General features: G+C 31.9%; 1 protein-coding gene and 1 long non-coding RNA gene across 2 annotated transcripts; one reads left to right on the top strand and one right to left on the bottom strand.

Annotated features, from left to right (window-relative positions):
- Positions 1-10,664: 10,664 nt before the first annotated feature.
- Positions 10,665-13,256, top strand: LOC127736499 (uncharacterized). Its single transcript, XR_007998991.1, has 3 exons — positions 10,665-10,755; positions 10,966-11,154; positions 13,118-13,256. It is a non-coding gene; the product is annotated as an uncharacterized LOC127736499 (long non-coding RNA).
- Positions 13,257-17,799: 4,543 nt separating this feature from the next.
- LOC127736489 (uncharacterized) lies at positions 17,800-20,907 on the bottom strand. The gene is made up of 4 exons (XM_052247040.1): positions 20,770-20,907; positions 20,253-20,330; positions 19,096-19,261; positions 17,800-18,043 (listed from the first exon to the last, which is right to left on the bottom strand). The coding sequence occupies exons 2-4, from the start codon at positions 20,299-20,301 to the stop codon at positions 17,938-17,940; spliced, it is 321 nt and encodes a 106-aa protein (XP_052103000.1). The 5' UTR covers positions 20,302-20,330; positions 20,770-20,907; the 3' UTR covers positions 17,800-17,937.
- Positions 20,908-22,708: the final 1,801 nt, after the last annotated feature.

Raw genomic sequence — 22,708 nt, forward strand, 5'->3', positions numbered from 1 at the left:
ACGATATAAAACTAGGAGGATATGATTTGAAGGTATCATATATGATTAAAACGTACCAAGTATGAGTTGATGGTAACGTAAGAACACACTACGAAAAATTTAGATCATAAAATTGCTCTTAGTATAATATAGTTACACATCCCAATAATCCAGCTTTCTAATAAAAATAACATCTTTATATTTGTAATGCTTGCTGAAACAGCTCTCCTCTAAATTTATTTGCTTGTCTTTGTATTTTGCCTCATTCCGTTTTAATCTAAAATTCTATTTTAATACATTCGTATTCAACCTTCTTATATAATTATAGAGAGCTGAAACTGTGTGTTTGTTGTCTAATGTTGGTTATTTGATTATTTTTATCGTTTGTTTGCTGTCTCATTTTGGTAACGTTTCATCAAAGACCTCCATTTCTTTATGTAAGGTTCTGGTTGAGAGGTTATTTACTATTCCGAGCGAGTATTCTTATTTTTATAAACATTGTTAGATTATTAGAAGCTGTCAAACTTAGATTACTTCATTTAATGAATTTAGGACGAGAATATTTATATATGATATGCAGGTTGCTAACTTGTTTATAACGATAAATAGCAAATAGATGCGTACAATAATTATTTGCATTTCCAGGCAAATAGTTTTGATCTGCGTGTTTCATTAAATGGATTGTTTTGCTAGCTCGGTTTTCGACTATTAGTTTACTTTTATTGTTGAAGGCTTCCAGTAGACACTCATGTCTTCGGTAAGAAAACTGGCAATCCCAGTCAACTAAGATAGGAGTCGAGAGCATCCGCCTTAACAGGGTTGAATTTAAACCTTCATGCTTACTGGCTAATTATTACTGTTAGATATATATCCCCTAAAGGAAGGACGGTACCTAAAGATGAATTTATTCATAATTAACATTGACATTGTGTAAAAGAACATCATCATGTTGGTTTCTAAAATATCTCTCACTTAATCATACTCGTTACTTTTAAGTCATATATGGTCCTTCTTAACCATACACTCTTAATTTTGTTGCGATAATTTGATAATTAGTACAATTATAAAGTATTTTGCTTTCTAGAATTAATTTATTTATCACACCGATCAATAAATGTACCAGTACTCATGCATAACGTGTCTTATTAACAAATAACATAAGATGTCGGTAAGAATTTCGTGCAGATTGTATCGTTATTCACCGGGAGAAAAGCTGAAGTAAAAATACTACTCAATGTACAACAAAGTTGTGATAACACATGAAGGAAAACAAAATAAAGGGTCGAATGACATTCTCGGTTTTTTGAAAAATATAAAGCTTATGATATAAATGGGTGACTTACCTAGTGAATGTATAGCAATACTGATTGTTTATTACTTCTACTGCATACTCGGAAGTCAGATTAACGCACTTGTTTTCATATTATTTGTGTATGACTTAGTTGGATTGGTGGCCGTGTGTAGGAACCGTTCCGTGAAAAGTAATACAAGAAAAACCTTTCAATAAAACTAAACTACAATGTTCTTTAAACTCTGGAAATCTCAAGCAGGTAGATGCAAATTACGACAAATTACGGACATATCAATTACAATGTCAAATAACATATTAAAGTTACCTAATTATCTACAGAATATAATCCTTGTCCTTCTCAAGTCACAATATAATCGTATTATTTAAAACAAAAATTACGCAGAATGTAATATAATTTTTAGTTCCAAAATTTTCCTGCCACTTCTACCTGCAACTGAAGCGCCTTCTGAGATCATAGAACATGATCAGGGGAAGGAATAACTTGGTATTTGCGTTTCTCCGGAAAAAGGACAAAGAGTTATGCCTTTTTCCATAGTACCGCCTAGTTTGCCAAAAAATCATTTTTAATAAAAATTAGCATAATTGCACATGTCATAATTGATACTACACAATTTCGTGTCCATCAGCAAGGTGTACATATTTAATTGTATAATATACACAAGTTTACTATGAAATATAGTTAAACCATTACATACCACAGACCAACTTTTGTAACATTCATATCTCAAGGTCTGCTCATTGATCAACTTGTAATGTTTGTGTATCTATTTTGTAACAACGTTTAAACTTTTTTTGAGTCGTTTGTGATAAGACCAGGTCGCGATCGTCACAGAAGCTTTTGTATTTTTCGAAAAGCCTAAAAGCCTTGAACAGACATTCGTTTGCAATTTGTCCTTTTCAGCACAAATAACCATACACAGGACTAAAAATACTAAACAAATACATCTATATATAAATATAAATATTATATTTGAAAAAAAAAAAAAAAAAACACAACAAAAACTACATTTCAATATATATTAAAAGTTAAATTCGACATAAGAATATACGTTATAGGCAAGAGTAAAGTAAGAATGTGACTTCTACGTCATGAAAATCACAGTCGTCTTTCTTCTTATAAACAAATATGTATAAGTAATTATAAAAAATGACTGAATAATAGCCAACGATAAATCTTACGGGGCGATGGATCATATAAATATGATACAGTACACTACAAAACACAATATATAACCAGTCTAAAAGGGTACAACATCATCAAAAAATGACAATAAACGAACAAATGTAACTATAAATATTTCGGATAACAGATATCCTTCATCAGTATGAGCACGATGTAAAATGAATCAGATCAATCTATTCTGATTATTAAACTATAGCAATCTTGAATTCTATACAATAAAAAAGTGAAACAGTATCACCCGAACATCATATGTAGAGACGATAATAAATTTTTAAAATTTCCAAACAACGACTCAAAGACATGCCTTAAATGAAAATAGTAATTAGAGATATGAACTCTAGAATTCCAAAATGACGTCAGTTAAGATGTTACAACAATTGTGTGTAAATACATTCCCAAAAAAGAAAACAGCACTGATCGATAAAAGCTGGTAAAATGTGTCAAACAGAGGCTGCGTATTTATCATCCCAAATAAATAGCAGTTTTATAATGAAAAGAAAAAATAATTAAATTTGGGCTAAGGTTAAACAATTGGACGTGGATGCGTACTTGTACATCCCTACAAAATGAAAAGAATCCTGGTATTTAAACTAGTAAAATTCAAAATATTTCAAAAGAATCCTTAAAACTGTTAGAGTCAAGTAAGGAAGCCAGAGTAACTGGAAACAAATGATGTCAGGAAAATGAGTGATGGTAGGGAAAATGAGTGATTCATTCTATGTTTTTTCATTTATGCCCTCTGGGGAAACTGTCCTTAGCTTTCTTATCCAAAACCTTTCCCGAGCAAGTCTTTTGGCCCTTGACCAACCCTCGTATTGGTCTATGATTGTGATTGTAAGGTTTTTGAGATCAGCTTGGGCGTGCCCAGTTGATCTCAAATGACGACTTACGGGGAGGTCGGGCTTGCAGGTGTAGTCACTTCGATGACCATTCATGCGTTTGTTGAATGGCTGTTCTGTCTCGCCAATATACTGCATGCCACATCGACACTGAAGAAGGTATACAACATTCTGTGTTTTGCAAGTTACATTACAAAATATAGTGTACACAGACCCAGTGGAGTGGCAAGTGAATGTTTGAGTATTCAGTATTTGTTGGCAAGTCAGACATCGTCTATTACCACACGACTTCCACCATCCTGCAGTTGAACTGCTTTTATTAGATGAGACGTCAGCTCTCAGAAATAAGTCTTTCAGGCTTGCTGGTCTCCGAAAAGCTAAGACAGGAGGATTGGGAAAGATCTTGGACAATTTTGGGTGCTTGGCAATAGTTTGCCAATTGGCACGGATCAAACGTGAAAGGTTAGTAAAGGCGGAATTGTATGTTAAAACAAACGGAACTATTTTGCTGCGCCTCTTCTGTTTGTACTGTAATAGGTCATTGCGGCTTTTGTTATTAGCACGCGCAAATCCCTTATCTATGTCCAATTTCTTATAAGCTCGTTTGGTCAAAAAACCGCGAAGTTCCTGTAACCGTTTAGTGACAGCCTCCTCAGAGGAGCAAATCCGCTTTACTCTGAGAACTTGACAGTACGGGATACTTTTTGTACAGTGTTTGGGGTGACAGCTTTGGGGAGAAAGGTACTGATGTTTATCTGTAGGTTTACAGTAGAGATCTGTTGATATGACACCGTCCTTAATAGATGTAGTAGTGTCTAAGAAAGATATTTTGGAGTCGGAAATTTCATATGTAAATTTAATTGACTGGTGTGCGTTGTTTGCATGTCTGATAAAATCATCCAATTTTTGTTGGGATTCAATCCATTTCATGTCAACATCATCGATGAAACGGAACCAAGACAGAGGTTTGGATAAAGATGTTGAAATAATTTGTTTCTCTAATTTTCCCATGAAAATATTGGCGTATGACGGTGCCATTTTCGTCCCCATCGCTGTCCCGTTGATCTGAAGGTAATGTTCACCATTAAAGGTGAAATTGTTGCATTTCAGAACCAGAGTGAGCAGCTGGACTAAACATTCGGTAGGTGGTTCTAAGGTGTTGCGAGAGTCCCATATTTCCTTACACGATTGTATTCCGTCATCATGAGGTATGTTGGTATACAATGAGGTGACATCTAAAGTGACAAGGAGGGTTTCCGGAGGAAGAGGGTTCATGGATTCCATTTTACGAATATAATCTGTTGTGTCTTGAATGTGAGAAGGAAGATTTTCTACATGAGATCTTAAATGAAAGTCTACGAATTCCGAGATTTTCTCAGTCGGGTGGCCGTTTGCGGATACAATGGGTCTACCAGGGTTGTTTACCTTGTGTAATTTGGGAAGAAGATACAATCGACCAGGCTTGGCGTTCTCTGGTTTTAAATATCCGATTGTATCATCATCTATGTAACCGTCATCGTGCATGGTTTGTAACGCAGTAATAATTTTGGAACTAAACTCGGAAGTAGGGTCATAGTCAAGCTTCTTATAAAATCTGTCATCAGAGAGCTGACGCTCTGCTTCCGCGATGTAGTTAGCTTTGTCCATTATCACAACGGCACTTCCCTTGTCTGCTGGTTTTATCACAATATCATCTCGGTTTCTCAGCGATTGTATGGCTTTTTTTCTCGTCAGAAGAGGTGTTATAAAATGACGAGTACTTGTTGCAAGCTAGATGAACAAGATTCGATTTGATTTTTGTCGATAACATCTTCCAGTGTAGCAGATTTACTAGGTTTAAGTTATTAAGTAATTATAATGTATATATAGCGTAAGTATCGTATATCTAGAAATATAAATGATTACTAAATACGCAACTAAGTGTACGTTTGCTATCAAAGATAAGACAGTCCAACCTTGACAAGTTCAGTTACATTTTAAACTATACATATTTACATTATAGCACAAGACAAGAAAGGGTTTTACGTATAAAAGAAAAAAAAAGTTACAATAATAATTTTATTATTATTGTACAAACGAAAATGCATACAGATTCTTTTACTGCATCGATTGTTATACTACATTTCTTCTCTCGAGACTGTTTCATTTTCAACTTTCAAATAAAAAAAAAAAAAAAAAATTGACGAGCGTTTTAGCGATTAACCGTTGAACGTAAGCAAATATAGTATCGGCAGAGAATTAATTTCGCAAAGTAATTTTTGATAAAACGTACAGACACTTTTTTTTCTATCTGAGCTAGCCATCAACCACATTAACATTTTTTATGACGTCACAATAACAAAATTAGAGGAAATCAAGACCATCTGAAGTCATAATTTATTTTTGAACAATGGAGAAATTAGCACCAGCAAAGAATTTATAAGCCGTTCGGGTAACGCATATATTGGCTAAGATTTACAGAGAGGGGATTCCGTCAACAAGGCGTCAATTGAGCTAACGACTTATATATCACAAGACATCCCAATTATGGATTTATAATACTTCTAAGTTATAACATGTCATAACAATGAATCCATTATTAGAAATGGTTTTTGCGTTTAAAGTTTTATAAGTATTGATAATATTTTATTACTATACATGATAATTCCTTTGTGAAATTTCGAGTTGATAATAGATCTTTGAAAGCCACTGTTAAATTTATTTACAACTAAGACTGGCCGATAGAAAGCTTAACATAGAGATTTGTCCACCGTTGAAGACCGTATGTTGACTTCTTGGCCATAGATGTCTTTCTGTGCCACTGTTTTGCTGTCTTGTGACGTATAACCCGCATCTCCTTTTATTATTTTTTATGCTTTGAATTTAATTACTGAATCTTAGGCGTAAGAAAACGGTTACTATTTTCAAATTTTACTGTTAAAACGGGACTAAGAAAACATTTTGTTTTTTACTTTGAATCCTTTTTTCGAAAATTTAAAAAAAAAAAAAAAAAAATATGAGATGAAAACTTATATGATAATCTGCTCGCGTACATAATGCTTAACATGGCAGTTTTGGAAAATATTCATACCTATGATAAAATACTTGGAGTATATTTAAAAAGTTAATAAATTAGAATGTTCATTTGAGCAAATGTTTTTCTTAGATAATAGTTGTAGTTTTCTGCCATACATTTGCTACATAGGGATGTTTATCTCTGATTTAAATAGGAAAATAACAATAACAAGGACACTTGAGGTTTCCTATAGTTCAAATGTATTCAAATGCTTACAAAAACCTATGATACTAGCAGTCATATGAACAATCTACATCTACTTAAAAAAAAAAAACAACCAAAAAAAACAACCAAAAACCACAACAATATAGGATATGTAATTTCCTGCTTTCCATTTACATGTACATGTATACGATGCAAACAAAAAATCTATATTTTTTTATTTAATACTACAAAAAAAAGGCAGAAATATAACTTTAACTAAATATCTTTTTCTGCGTACTTGGTTTTGAATACAACACTAATGACTATTCTCATATTATGAAATTCCATGGACTAAGTATAAACCTTATAGCTGTGTTAAGAAGATACATTAACATTGTCCCAGACAGAGAGGCTGTGAATATTTAACAAAGAGACCGAACTGTTGATCATGTTCATAAACTAACCTAGGAGAATGTCATAAAGTAACCAGCGACTCCATTTTCCTGTTCTGAAATTCATAGTAGTCACCTGAGTTTACCAATAATTGTGTTTTAAAGGGAATCATGTTGCTGATGCATCAATTTTTTCTGTTATGTTTTGTACAATTTTTTAAATGTAAAGCTTTTACTGTTTTTGCTTGATAGTGTTTTAATTCGTTTTTGAAATAAAGTTAACCACAAAGTGATTAGTTATCAGATGAAAACTTATTTTGCCCCTCATTTTGCAGATTTTTTTACAGCTATGAAGCACAGTTTTTGAAACACGTCATAAAGACCCAACGAAAAGGTGCTTGATACATATACCTACAGATATTTAGACACTGTTAACCATGTTCGAATATAAAAATAAAAGTTGTATCCCCTTTTCTCGTTCTTATCAAAGCAAATATAAATGGTGAACGATGTCTTCTTTGAAACTTAATCTTATATTTTATCATTTTTTATTCATAGAAAACATTATGAATTAAGGTACGATTTCAACTTTCCTAATGCTAATTGCCCTTTTCATGGTGGAAATGGTAATATTTCGTTGGTTTCTCCTTGTTAAGTATAAATTTTAAAATATGTTACTTCAATATGCACCAGTTTGGCAGAATTTCAGTAAAAGTAAAGATTTATTGCTGAAACGTTTTTAAAATAGGCTATAAATTGGCAACAATTTTTTAACGAATTATATCACAGATAAGAAATGTATTGTAGAAGTATGAATCCACATACTGGAATTTAATAAAACATAGTATTTTGCATACATATTTGTGTGGTGATTTTTTGTTTTTATTAGACTAAAACACTTATTTACAAAGGTTAGAACTTTACTGCTGATTTATTAATCACTTTGGCTGATATATGTTAAGGAGATGCATATCAATTCACTGATAAAAAATTACATGGATATTTGACAGGTTAATCTAGTGGTTTTACATCGCAACACTCACAATCGCTACCAGTGAATTAAAGAATATTGTAGAGTAAGGTGCTTATAACATACTTTTTTATGTTCCATTTTTTTTCAATATATTTTTCTTTAAATGACTGGTCGAGATTAAAAAGGTGAGTGTTGAGATGAAAAACCACTAGATTAACCTGCCATTGACTATGCGGTATATGCTTTGCTCTTTGTTGAAGGCCGTACGATGACCTATAGCTGTTAATTTCTGTGTCATTTGGTCTCTTGTGAAGAGATGTCTCATTGGCAATCACACCACATCTTCTTTTATATATATGTACATGTCCCAAGTCAGAAACCCTGTGATCATCGTTAAGTGGTTGTCTTATGTCATATCGTAATTTTCAATGTAGGATTCAAATTCAGATCAAAATAATATTGTTGTAGACCTGAACATGTTAATGAATTGGATCCTCATCCTCATCCTAAATCATCATCATCGTAACCATTTACATTTAGTCTATCATGTAATAGTACTTTTATTTTGACGTTATGATCACATTGCAGTCCGAAGAAATGCACATGCAAATCAAGACTCGTTTAGTACAAAAATGTAGGACTAGTGTATAATTCAGTCTTCAGACTTCATGAAATATTTTTCTGATAGTCGTTAACCTTTATGAATGGATAAGCGGAAATGTTGGGTATAGGTTGATGTCGAATCAATAAGCGTTGGTAGCGTGCTTGCCTAACATATGGGGTGGAGACGTTGGTTTCGATTCAAAGCCTCGTCATATATGAAATACTTTTGTTATTCATTTCTTCTCTGTCAACTGCGGTATTTAGGAGTGAGAGCCCGTCTTACAGTGGACTGTCTGCATGTGAGTTAGCATCATTTAAAAAAATTGGTAAAGCGAAACAAAATATCTTCATATCAAATAAGCAATAGCGCGTCCTTGGTATGAATGCAACAAATACTAGAATATGTTAAGTACACGCCGATTAATTAAACAGAAAAGGTTGCACATCAAAAAAGGTCTTGTAAATGTATTTCTGAATGTATAATTATGTGTCTATCCCATTCAGGATATCTGGACCTTGTGTTGTTTGTTGTTGTTTTTCATTGTTTGAACCTCTATGTTCGAGTGTTGATGGTCCATGTGGTCGGTTGTACTGTCCAATACTTTTTGTGACTCCGTTATCCTTTGCATGTACTACATACCAATTTACAAAGTTGTGTTATATGATTAAACAGTAATTTGCTGGAAGCAGTCTGCAGTTTTGACAGGAACAATGCAAAATATGATTGTCTGCCACTTTCGACCATTAAAAAAAACTATACAAGTTTTGTTAATCGTTCAATGTTTAAATGATTAAAATGATTGTTTTTTCATTACAAGAAAGGTGCATCTTAACGGAATAAATCTTGAAAGTAAGAAATATTAGTTAAAGTTAGAGAAAGGCTCATATAGGTGTAAACGTTTTAGACAGAGATTTTAGAAAGCCATCAAAAGTTGGTTTAAAGTAAACGTTTTCATTGAGAACAATTATGCTATATGGGAACGAAACGTTACAGAGACTATGAATGCTGCAACAAAACTCCGTTGGCATGCTTCAGAAAGAAAAAATCTTCATGAGAAAAATCAGTAGGAATACATAATTTTAGAAATCATCGTAATCTGATTATTTAATTCAAATGCTGTGACTAGAAACTGGTGATTACAGTATTACTGCTTGTCCCTCCTCGTAACAGGAATGTATAATTAAAAGTATGAAAATAAGTTTTTTTTTTGTGACTAAAAGTATTGTTTCAAAACCCATTATGATCAATCGATCATCTAGATCAAAAGTTATATAAAAACCATTGAATATAAAAATGATTAACGACGTAATTGTCTGTGGTTACATAAAATTAAAAAGACGTTACAGCTGTTTCCTTACAAGAAAAATGATGTGGGCAGATAATAAATGTTTGGGTCAAAATAATTTTGAATATTCAGATGGAGAAAAATCTCATCAGTCAATTGGTTACATGCAAGAAAAAGTAAGAAGAGCTAGTGATCATTAAGCATTGATATCGTGGAGATGATATATATATATGTATATCGGGGTTTCGAGAAAACTAGTTGAAAATAGAAAAGTCAGTGATAATTTAGATATTAATCATCAAATCCTAACACGCAAAAATATTTGGCATTATTATTACCACTTGGCATAAAACAAAACTACGCTTTTAAATTAAATGCAAGGACCAACCACAATTTTCGTTTTCCTTTTCAGCATATAAATAATATACTTATAGAAAAAACTATACGACTAAACATTGTTTCAACTTCGTATGAAAGATAGGTACAATTAAAAATTACTTCTGTCATTTAATTGAAACTAAATGGATAGGTGAAAAGTTATTAAATTTTAGCATAATTTTTCAGCTTGTCTTTGATTACATTCATCTAAATTATGATTCAATAACGTGACGACAACTGGAACACTATCGGAACAATTAAACATCGATAAAAGTTCAAGAAGGATCAACAAAAAGCAATCCATGCGCGTATGTGAATAGCACAGATAACAAAATTTGCACAATACTATTAATAAGATAAACTGTTTAATGTTTAGATAATGTTTTCTCAATTCAATTAGAAATATTCAGATTGTGGATTGAATTGAAATACTTTGTAAATGTTTTCTAAAACAGTTTGTTTACAAAGTTTATCGCAAAGATTAACATCTATTTATTAATCTATGTTTTAATTTAAATTCAGGTTGGTTATTTAGTTTTCTTCGAATCTCAAAACGTACAACATGAAGACAACAATCTTATTAGCCATTGTAGTGGCAGTTTTGGTGAGAGGTAAATTCTCTAATTTCCTTTTATCTGTGTGCAACATTGTTTTAAAAAAATAAAGGGGAAATAACGTTAAATGTTTAGAAATAATTTTTTTTCTTCAGTTATTCAGATATATTTTAACAAACTTTTTACAGAAACATCATAATTTATTATCAAATAAAAAAACCAGCAAAAATGCCTCATTTTAATTTTTTTTTAAAATTTACATTGAAGTTAAGAAAGTTCAATCAAGGGACTATACAGAGTACTACTGTAGTAAGTTGTGTGCTGGATGCAGAGGTTATACATACCAACCATTAAGTCCCGGAAGAATTTGCGTATGCCTTAATTGTAGCAGCGTTAAGTCTCAACCTTCACTTTATGGAGATGCTAGAAATATAAACGAAAAAGATACAATCTAATGTAAGTATTTGATTCTAGATTGTATTGCACAATATCAAATTTTTAAAAATATTTACAAAATGTATAAGTATATTAACCAACTTTATATATAAGATATATAAGCATTTTTAATAGGCATCTCTTTTATACAAAAAAAAAAAGATGCGGAAGATACCAAATGGGCATTCAAACTCACAACTCGACTACAAAAAACAAAAAACGACCAAAAGACAAACATCAGTTTAGACACTTACAAAACACAACATAAACAACCGAATCCCACTACAAACGGGGGTAATCTCAGGTGATTCGAAATTGTAAGCTGATCCTGCTGTACTTTTGGCACCCGTCATGTTGCTCATGTTAGAACTCGGTTATAAGTCTAATTAGGTTATGCCACATTAATAGAAAGGAGGACGCGGTTGTGGTTACGCGATTTGAACATATCCGTCGTCATCTGTGAAACAGATATTCAATAACGGACAACAAACTAGTGATGGCGTCTGTAAAATTTTCGATGGGATGACTTCAACTTTATCACTTGAACCATTGGTTTATTAGATTCTGTATATCCGAGGTTCATTTCTGTAAGCTTTAATCCTCTATAAAAATCATGATAGAAAATGCATATTCTGGAATATTGTATCAATTGGGCGATTCATAAATCATATGAAGGCGCTGTTGGAATGTTCTTACATAGAAATGGAAAGCTTAAATGATCTCTATGGTCGTTAAGTTTTGTTCTCAACTGATTCTCATTGTCAGTTTCTAGATGTAAGTCAAGATATAAAGGCAGGCTTGTATGTATGTGTTGTATTTATTCGAAGTTTAATGGGATAGATTGAATATGAAATAGGAAAAAATTAATTCTATCTCAACATATGATTGGTAAAATACAATATGAAATTTAGAATGAAAATTGGGAATGTATCAGAGAGACAACAACCCGACCTAAGAGCAGAAAACAGCCCAAGGCCACCAATATGTCGTTATTCAAAAAAGTAAAATACAAAAATACCGAACTCCGAGGAAAATTATAAACAGATAGTCCATACGTAAATGACAAAATCAAAAGTTCAAACACATCAAACGAATGGATAACAACTGTCATATTCCTGACTTGGTACAGGCATTTTCTTATGTAGAACATGGTGGATTTAACCTGGTTTTAAAGCTAGCTAAACCTATCACATATTTGACAAACGCATAAAATTGCATTATATTGACAACGATGTGTGAACGAAACAAACAGGCATAATAGGTAAAAATGTAAAAAATAGGGGTACAGAAGTCAACATTGTGTTGTAATCTTAATCACTATAAAAACCAATAACTATGTCAACAGAGAAAAACAAAAAAGCATATAGACAAAACACATAAATATTATGCAAAAACGAAAGACAAGAATGCAAAAATTTACCATAGCACTATAACACAATGACGGGATGTATAGTATAAATTATTTCATGTAGATTTCTTTGAACAAAAACTGCAATATTTGATGTTATTCTTTGATAAATATATAAAAAATAGTAGAGCATTTCCGATGAGTCAAAATATTGCATCTTGGCCGACATCGTCAATATAACTGAAATACTTTGTACTATATCATTAAAGGGTTATTTGCACTCACTGACTCGTGTAGTTTAATATATTTGGGACAATTTTGTTAAATATTAATGTGATTACCTATTATTCGGAATACATGTAGTAGAAAAAACAGGACCAACTTAAACACTGCTACAAGAGTTAAATGGTTTTGTATTGTAAGGACTTCTGTATTTTTTGTTGTCTTTAAAATAGGTAGGAATCATTCTATCTCCTATCGTGCCTCATTATATTTGTGTTTATAATGTTTGACTATGATAACAATGACTGCATAATCCATTACAAGAAAAAAATAGAAATGAAAATAATATCTAAAAATATTTAATTTTATTTGTGAATAAGAGGCCATATATAAGAAACACATTGATTTTTTCAGAATGAATGCACTGGAAAAGTTTGACCAAGGAATGGACGTTTTCTAAACAAACTTTTGACATGCAGATTAAAAGCACGTACCATAGCTAATCACTTAGTCGCTTTTACCCGTAGTTGCTAACATTTGACATTAAAGACTTATATTATAAACGTTAAAATTAAACTCATGTTCTGTAACAAACTTTAAGCTTCTTTAGTTTCAAGTAATATATTAACATTTAATATGCTTATTAGCGAATCTGGATCAATTTCAGTGAAATTATTTTTTACAGGTTACATGATAGTCAGTAAGACGAATAAAGTACTTGTATTTTCTTTGCTTGTTAAAAATTCTTTTTATGTAACTTGTTATCTCTTGTTTTTTGTTTTATGTCTTTATGTTCTAATAAAACAGATTTAAAACAAAGTAGGGCTGTGGTCCGAATTTAAAAAAAAGTGGAGAATCTAAACTTGATGCAATTGCTGCTTTCAAAACATACTTCTTATATTCTCAAATTTAGAGTAAGTTCAATCTGGTTTTGTTTTACAAAATATTTGTTTACATGCTTTGCAGTAGTAATTGTTTTGTTCAATTTTTATTTTTAATCTTTTGTCTTATACCAGTTAAATCGTGAAACCTATATTTTATTTTGTCATTTTCATATTGTTGATACGCGTTAACATGTTATTTAGATACAATTCTCTTCGCTTGTATTTCTGATCAAATAGGAAAAAATTAAGCTACGCTTTAAATTATTATAAAATATTTGATAATCTTGTACATGTAGGTACAGCAAAAACCGTTAAGATTTTAAACCTAAATGATACTCTCAATTTCAAAATGTCGAAATAAACTAAGTGCACCACATCTGCTCTAAAAGGAACACTATCTCCATTCCAACCCATCTTATCTATCTGAAAGAGATCCCCACTCCAAAACTATATGTATGACTATTCTTGCAGATACAGGAAAAATTCATTCTTCACACTACAATATATTTGCAATTATGAGAATTCCGTAATTACAAAATTAAATGAAAACATATGTGTCAAGCGTCAATGAAATAACAACCAAGTACAAGAAAAAAAGGAAGAAAAAAACAATTTTGAATGCAGCATATGGTACCAATTATCAGTGCGCATAACGCATGTGAACGGAATAACCTTCACCAGATACATTGAGGAAGCAAAAGCATATGTGCCTTTCCCAAGTCAGGAGCCTATAATTCAGCGGTTGTTGTTGGGTCATGTCTGTTATATTTGTTTTTCGGAAATTGTTTTGTTATAAATCATGTAAATTAGGCCGTTGGTTTTCTATTGAAATGATTCATATTTTTCTTGTCGGGGCCTTTTATAGCCGAATATACGGCATGGGTTTTTCTCATTGTTGAATGCCGTTTGAATACCTATAACTGCTTGCATCCATTCAATTGAACTTTGGTGGATAGTTGTCTCATTGGCAACCCTACCACATCTCCTTATTTTTTATAAAAAAAAATCATTGAAAAGCATCAAAACTAAAAGAGGCTATACAGGAACAGCCAAATTCTCTCAGAACAGCTATGCCAGTGGAAATTGCAACTTAAGTGACAGTGAAATAAATATTCCCTCCTGCAAACTGTTGATTCCTTGTCCGGCTTTAGCCATATATTATGTTCATTTTAGTTTGATCAGCTCTTCAACGTTTGTACAAGTTTTTGTTTTTAAAATATGTTGGCTTGGAGCATCACAGAAGATATATGTTGTCGAAATGCACATCTAGTGAAGTAAAATTTGTAACTTTAATGTTATTAAGGCGTCATTAATTAACTGATGTTTAAATCTAAAAAAAGAAAAAAATCAACAAATTGACGAAGTGCCTTGCATGGGAAAGGCACATTAAATCCACAATCTTCAGCATTCACATCGTGATTAAAATACACATTAAATGTACGCAGTAGAACAAAAATTGAACTAGGCAATATTATGATACAACAAACGACAAATGTTCATTGGTTTTTTATTTTGATTTGCATCACCATCACAAGAACAATCGTTGGTTCATGTCGGTCATCTTTATTTTTCGTAACTTGTATAATTATAGAGTAGGCCTTTTTATCATGTCGGGGCATTTTATAGCTGACTATACGATTTGAGTTTTTCTGGTTGTTAAAGGCCGTACGTGGGTTATACTGTAATTGTTAATTTGTCACTTGTTATTAAACCAAATATTTACATTGTAATTTTCCGACTACACAATATTCTTGTATATTTCTTGAAAATGCTGATTTATCATTATAACCTTATGAAATATCTATCACAGACGACACTGCTATGTTTCAATTGTCGTAGCCATTCCCCTGCCCTCTATTCCTCGATCGTCATCCCCGAATGCGACAAAACTATGCATTTGTTTTTACTATGAACAGCATTGCGAATGTCACGTGTGGATAAGGATTTCTTAACCCTTTCGATCACCTGAGATCACATCGTTGTGTATGTCGTGCTGCTCATGAGTCGAAAATTAACTGACAACGTCTTAGCAAAAAAAAGTAAAAAACAAAATGTCAAACAACAGTATCAAAAACACAGCATACAAAACTAAAAACTTAGCAGCACGAACCCTACCAATAAGGAGCATAAGGAGATGTGTTTTGATTGCCAATGAGACAACCTTTGATTACGGACTTTCCGTTTTGAATTTTCCTCGGAGTTCGGTATTTTTGTTATTTTACTTTTTTTCCACCAGATATAATTACTTCAGTTATCGGATTTGCATCTGCTAATCTTTTACACCTAAAAGTTGCATTTTGTATATGTCTTGATCTTTATTATGAATTAATTAATCAAGTTGAAAAGGCGTTTGCTGTGCATAAAAACAAAAGCCGTAAGAGAAAAGATCTCACAAACTTTCCCTTTACTGGATTTAGCAAATTTTTAACACTATTAAAAAGTCGGGTATGAAGAAGTAACTTTTATTTCTCTTTTCCTCCTGTATCAATATTTATAAGGGACTACAATTAATCATTCACACCTGTTAACATGTAAGACCCATGAAATTTAGTTACCTTAAATTCTTTTCAATTGATATAACATAAACGGTACCAATTTTTCTGCACCAAATGCGCAGTCTCCTCAGTGATGCTCGACGCCAAAATATTTGAAAATCCAAAGCTTAACACTCATAATTTCATGGTTGAAAAATATCTTGGATTATATATGTTGAATGATAAATACATAATATGCATAAACGATCAGTGATATATGAACCGTCAATCTTTTACTTAATCTTATATAAATTATAGAGATTTAATGGGAGTTATGATTCCACCTTCAGGATCTTATTACAGATTGGCATTTACACACAGCGTTGTACAGCAATGTTAATTGTAAATCTAACAAGTTCTGGAATTGTCTATTATGTATTTCTTTTAGGCTTTTAACGACTTATTTATGAAGCCATAATTATACTACTGTAGTACAATGATCGCATATAGCATATTTTGGGAATGCCATCAATTCGATAATTCATAACTACAAATCTATAATGTGCATTGCACGAGATCGCGTCTTTATGTACTGTTTATAAATATACATGGAAGTACAGTCAAATGTACAAGACTGTAATTATAATTTATATGGTTTGCTACTGGCCCTCCACGGATCCATAGAGGGTTAGTAAAATCAAACTGCTATGGATCCGTAAGTGATCAGATGTGAACCGTATTATGATTTTACCGATTTTTTTGCACACTGGACTATTCCTGCAAAATTGTGTATAAAATAAACAATGAAATACAATAGTGAGAGGGCTTTAAAGTCAAGCAATGTAGTGAAAACTCCCATAGTAGCAATAGCATCAATATTAGACGAGACGTCATGATACACCTTTGAAATCTACTGACCTCTAATGTGTCAACACGTGATGGCGTTAAACTAATCACAACGACACTAATTTATCCGAGGTGCGATATATCACCAGATTAGGTATTTTGCATGCGTTCTTTAAGACGGTTTTGTTTATCATTGTTTTGCTTTTACATATATCCGGTTTTATATTGGTATTATTGAGAGGAGTGCTTTTCCTGTACTGAATTATAATGTGTACCTTTTGTTAGTCTATCGAGCAAGTTAAGAAGGAAGAGACTTTTAGAAATAAACAAAAACAAACTTATTTAGGTCCACTACATGTTTATGCAATTTACTCTGTCATTTTGGTATTAACAACAGATCTTTGATAGTACCTGTTTAATTTATTGACAATTTTGTTCCACTCTGGGCGATTTAGACCTGATTATATTGTACAGACATCTATTTATTGTTGAAGGCCATATTTTGTCCTCTAGAAGTTTTTTTTTGTTGAGTTTGGTTGCTGTCTCGTGATGTAGGTAACATTGATTTTATTTATAAAAGTAAAAGAAAGAAAGAACAAAAAGCTAGGCATCACAAAAGTGACGATGGATATTCACGGGCATTAAATATGTCACCATTTATTTAGATCCTGTACCAAGTCAAGGAAAATGACAGTTTTTTTCCATTCGGTTGAAGTGTTTAAGCTTTTGATTTTGCCATTTGATAAGGGACTTTCCGTTTTGAATTATTCCTTAGAGTTCGGTATTTTTGTTATTGTTTTTTTTTGCATTATAAACACAGGCAATTATTTTCATTGCAATCTAATCCCGCTATGTAAACTTCTATATGTGTCACTAATATATTTTTTACTCATCTTTGTAAGTATTTAATGTATTAAAAGTGCAATAACAGAAATCAAAGATATATCTAAAACAGTTGAAACTCAATAAAAAGTAGAATCTTATAAAGTCAAGTCAGAACCGGTCATCATCTCTTCTTCGGACATTCTCTTTACATGCCAGTTTCACCATGCTCGGTTTCTCCTTTTGGAATGTTCTGGAAGGGGTCAGTGTTATCATTGTCATTCATCTGTGGAAAAATCTCAGATAGAGATGATCTACAAATTAAAAAAAGAATAATTAAAGGAATGAAGGAAATAACTGTAGATTTTTTTATAGTTTTTTTTTACAAATTATGTCTCTTTCACTCTTGTCAAGAATCTTGTCAACCACATACGATTAACGATTGGTCTTACTGACACAGAGTGATATTTTTTATTCGATCGTCACTGATGAGTCTTTTTGTAGACACTTTTTATGGCAAATTCGGGAGATCGAAAAATAATCAAAAATCGGAATTAAATTGATCTGATGCAAAATTAGAAAATTAATTAATCGTTTAGTGTGTCTTTTAAATGTACATAATAAGAAAGTAAGCAGACTCGTAGGATGGAGTCTCGAAATACACATTTGGGTACAGACATCTGGCTGGGGTTTAAAAACTACCCACCACCCATTCATATATTTATTTATGCGAAAATCCCCACCAATTCGTATATTTAATTGGAAAATCATAACCCATGTATATTTATTTCCCAGCTTTCATATGACTCTCTATCTAGACGTTAACCACATGGGATCGTTTATTTCATTTGATAAAAAGATCAGTGCACAATTTTCATAGATACTTTAAGAGAAGATGAAACTTCATGACCCGTTGGCTCTTAAATTTCTACCTCTTGTTATATTACCTCCGTGAAATTGCACACTATTGATATATTTGACATTAAAAAAGTAACCCATACAAGCGGAACGTCTGTTTATAACTTTATATTGCAATATAACCGCATCCCCCACCCACTCACCCCCGTATGGACTAATAAAGGATGCTTAATCCACTGCATATGTTTTAAGAAGACCTATCTCTGTACATGTAACACGTTAAAATTCAAGATGTCTGACAACACCAAAATACACCATTTGTTTAGTAGTGGTCAAAATCCTTGTCCAATTCACACGGTCATAGGAGGGATAATACCATGGGGACAACCACATTCACAAATCAACCTAATTTTTAAATTATGTCAACTGATATATAAATAAAATATATACCACAGTACATAAGGCAGCAAAAAATACCAAATTAATCATTATTTCGATTCCAACTTACTCTTCATTTTCATGGAATTTAATGGTTTGCTCACTGGCACAGCTAAGACATTTGCAGTAGCATCGGTGACAATAATAGATTGCCGCATAATATCCACAGCGTCTTCTTCTTGTGCAAATATATTTACACCTGGGAATACAGCTTCTTCTACCATCTGCCTCGTGGACTAATAAAAAATATCATAGACGTAATCATTAAAAGAGCGATATCTTATAGGTATAGGTTATTTGCTCATATTTCAGTGAATTATTGTCTTATGTATAACAAAGCCATAACTTTTCTTTTGCCATTTACTCAGCACAATGTGTCTAAGTATTTGTCATTGAAGAAATAATACTGACCACAAAAAGAATAGCATACACTTTAAGGGGGAACATTGATGACCAAATATGACTGCCATAGTCTTAATTTGTAGATATATCCAGAAATCATATAAAATAATATTAATTTGAAAAGCGTTATATTTATTATAAAACGCAATCGAAGATGGTATTTTGAGACAATGAAAAAGCTCTTAACATGATGGAGAAATGGGATGAATTTTCATAATGTTAGCAATAGGACAATTAACTATTTAATGAAATTGGACGTAACTCTATTGTAAATTCCATAAATCTCCTGAAGCAAAACATCCCTGATCGTAGCCACTAACACGTCATCTTTTCCTCGAGTTTGACATCGCTGCATGCGACTTATCATCGTATTTGTATTCGCCATTAGCGACACGATGAGTGCCACATGTGGAGTAAGGTCTGCCTACCCTTTTGGAACACTTGGGATAACCGCCCCCCGGTTTTTGGTGGTTTGCTTGTTGCTCATCCTTGGAGATTGTTGTGGCCTTTTTGTTTTTATATATGATTTTTTTTTGTCATGATATTGTCCGTTATTCATCTACTTGTGATATTTCATTGTCCCTTCGGATCTTTCTTCTCTGTTTTGAGAAGATTTTGTTTATTCATTAAGAAACCATTTGGTTTATTCTTTTCACTACAGTTTTGTTTATACTAATCCCAGTGAACACACCCATCTTTAATGTAACAAATACTCTACTGTGATTTTTCCTGAGAGTAAAGATATGCCGCAAGGACTTAACATTTTACTCCGGTTTTCAAACGTTTATATGTTTTTAATATAAAGTAGCAACATTATGTACATACCTGTAAGAATTACAACAAGAGCAATAGCCAGAATAATTGCAACCTTCATATTGGATCTAAAGCAACGTACTTATTGATCTGAAATTGAAAGGTTTGTTACATTTTTTCCATATATAGGAAAAGGCATGCAATGAAAAAAGGAAGCGCAAAGAATATGAAATATTAACGCAGTAAACTTCAGGGTAGTATCTAATACGAAAGTTCGATATGTCTAACCGAAAGCAAGATAAATATATGGTAAAGTGTAACAATTTATTTCTATTTTGTCTTAAAGCCTCTCGCAAAAATCAGTAGACATTTTCCCACATTCTAAGGGTGTTATCAATTTAGAATGCCGATTAATAAACATAGCAAGTTATCTTTGATAACCTGCATGTTAAAAAGTTTTTTGTTTCACGACTGATTTATTGAAAAGATAAGATACAATTAGTCTATTTCTAAATATTGTAACGTTTTGATTACTATGATATTGCTGTTTACATACAGTGATACAATTTATTTTGACACAGTTACCTACCTTATATGTATGATTTAATTAGTCAGCAGGCTGTGAGAGTAAATTGACAAATTGGTGGCTTTTATAACATTTGATGCAGATATGACAATACCGGACGGATTTGGTGTTTGCAACAGAATTGAGTCTTGTGACAATACCGGACGGATTTGGTTCTTCCAACAGAATTGCGTTTTATTTGTAATGTGTTGTTTCGGAAATCTAGGGGGTGTTTGGATAACCCGTTTAACAATTCACAACCCACGTACATTAAAAATAAACATTAAAAATAGAAAAAAAGCTATACGGACGAGGTGAAAACAGGGACAATTATTTGGAACCTTGCCACATCCGTTAAATGACCCTGTGATAATGTCAAAGAACGTTCTTGCAAAATTTCAAATCAGATGAAGTAAGAAAAAGAGAGGCGAAAAATACCAGAGGGACATTCAAACTCATAAGTCCAAAATAAACTGACAACGCCAGAAGACAGGAAGTGACAATGAAGTAAATAATTAAAAGAAAAATGTTTTTTTCTAGAATTAAGAAAATTTAGACCGAAAATTGTTCACTAAACATTACCCCAAAAACTAAAGACTTTGCAACACGAATTTGCACTGTAACCGTCGAATGAACGCATAAACTGGGAAGAGTAAGTTATCTGCTCCATTAATGAGCCCTGTTGAGTTGTTAATGGAACAAATATAACCCTTTTTTATATCATGTATTATGTACTATTGGATATATGTGTCTCTGTAAAATTTGGTTTTTGATGTATGAATTAACAAAATGTTACTGTCACTTGATTTTAAGAGATGCTGTTCACCTATTGCAGTTCATTTCAATTTGTTTTCCAAATTGCAATTTGTTTCATCAATTCAAAATGTTCAACTGGTCAGATATTTAAACCAACTGCTGTAGAAGAACCACTGCCAAGTCACCAAAGTGCAAAGCATACTTGCAATCCATTATGATGTGAGTTTTTGGATTTTTTTTAAAATCTTTATTCAATTATTCAACATTTATACAATAGATATAATACATATTACAATTACACAAAAATATTCATAAAAAACAATGCATACTTGCAATCCATTATGATGTGAGTTTTTGGATTTTTTTTAAAATCTTTATTCAATTATTCAACATTTATACAATAGATATAATACATATTACAATTACACAAAAATATTCATAAAAAAAACAAGGTTAAAAGTATAATGACATATATCATCAACATTATAATCAAAAATTAAATGCAATGACACCTTCAGTCTCTTGCACAAGAATATTGTACTTTAAAAAGTGTTTCTCAAAATATTCCTACAGGTATAATTTAGACCGAAAATTGTTCACAAAACATTACACCAAAAACTGTGTATGTAAATTGTCTGATAACATTACTGTTCATATTTGTAAGTAAATTCCTTCTTCTGAAGATGATACAGTATCTCGCTATACATAACATGAAATTGTAAAAAAAGTTACATTTATATCTTTAAAAGATCCAATTAAACCAAACATGAATACCTTTTCAAACACTACATTATCAATTTTGTCAGAGACAACATTATCAAATAAAAATAACTACTTTTGCTGCACAAACATATGAAATTCTACTATTTTCGAACACAATAAAAATAAATAGTTTACACATAGTTTACTATTAAGTAATTAAACAATTCTTTTGTAGAACACATTGAAAACTCTGACAAGTTGTCTTTGAAAATAACACTAATATTTAAAGAGCGAGATTTATTTCTCCTATGAACATTTTTACGAATAATTTCAGTCCCTTCTTTAGACAACATTACTTTTAAAATATTACATCTTTTTACAGTATTGTTAATATCACAATGATCAGTTACATTTTGTATTATCTCAACTATAGCCATTTCTAAACAAATCTCCTATAACTTCATAACATATATCTTTTACCTGAACAATTCCAGCATTTATAAAA

This window comes from Mytilus californianus, unplaced genomic scaffold (genome assembly GCF_021869535.1).
Source record: "Mytilus californianus isolate M0D057914Y unplaced genomic scaffold, xbMytCali1.0.p SCAF_31, whole genome shotgun sequence".
NCBI lineage: Eukaryota > Metazoa > Mollusca > Bivalvia > Mytilida > Mytilidae > Mytilus > Mytilus californianus.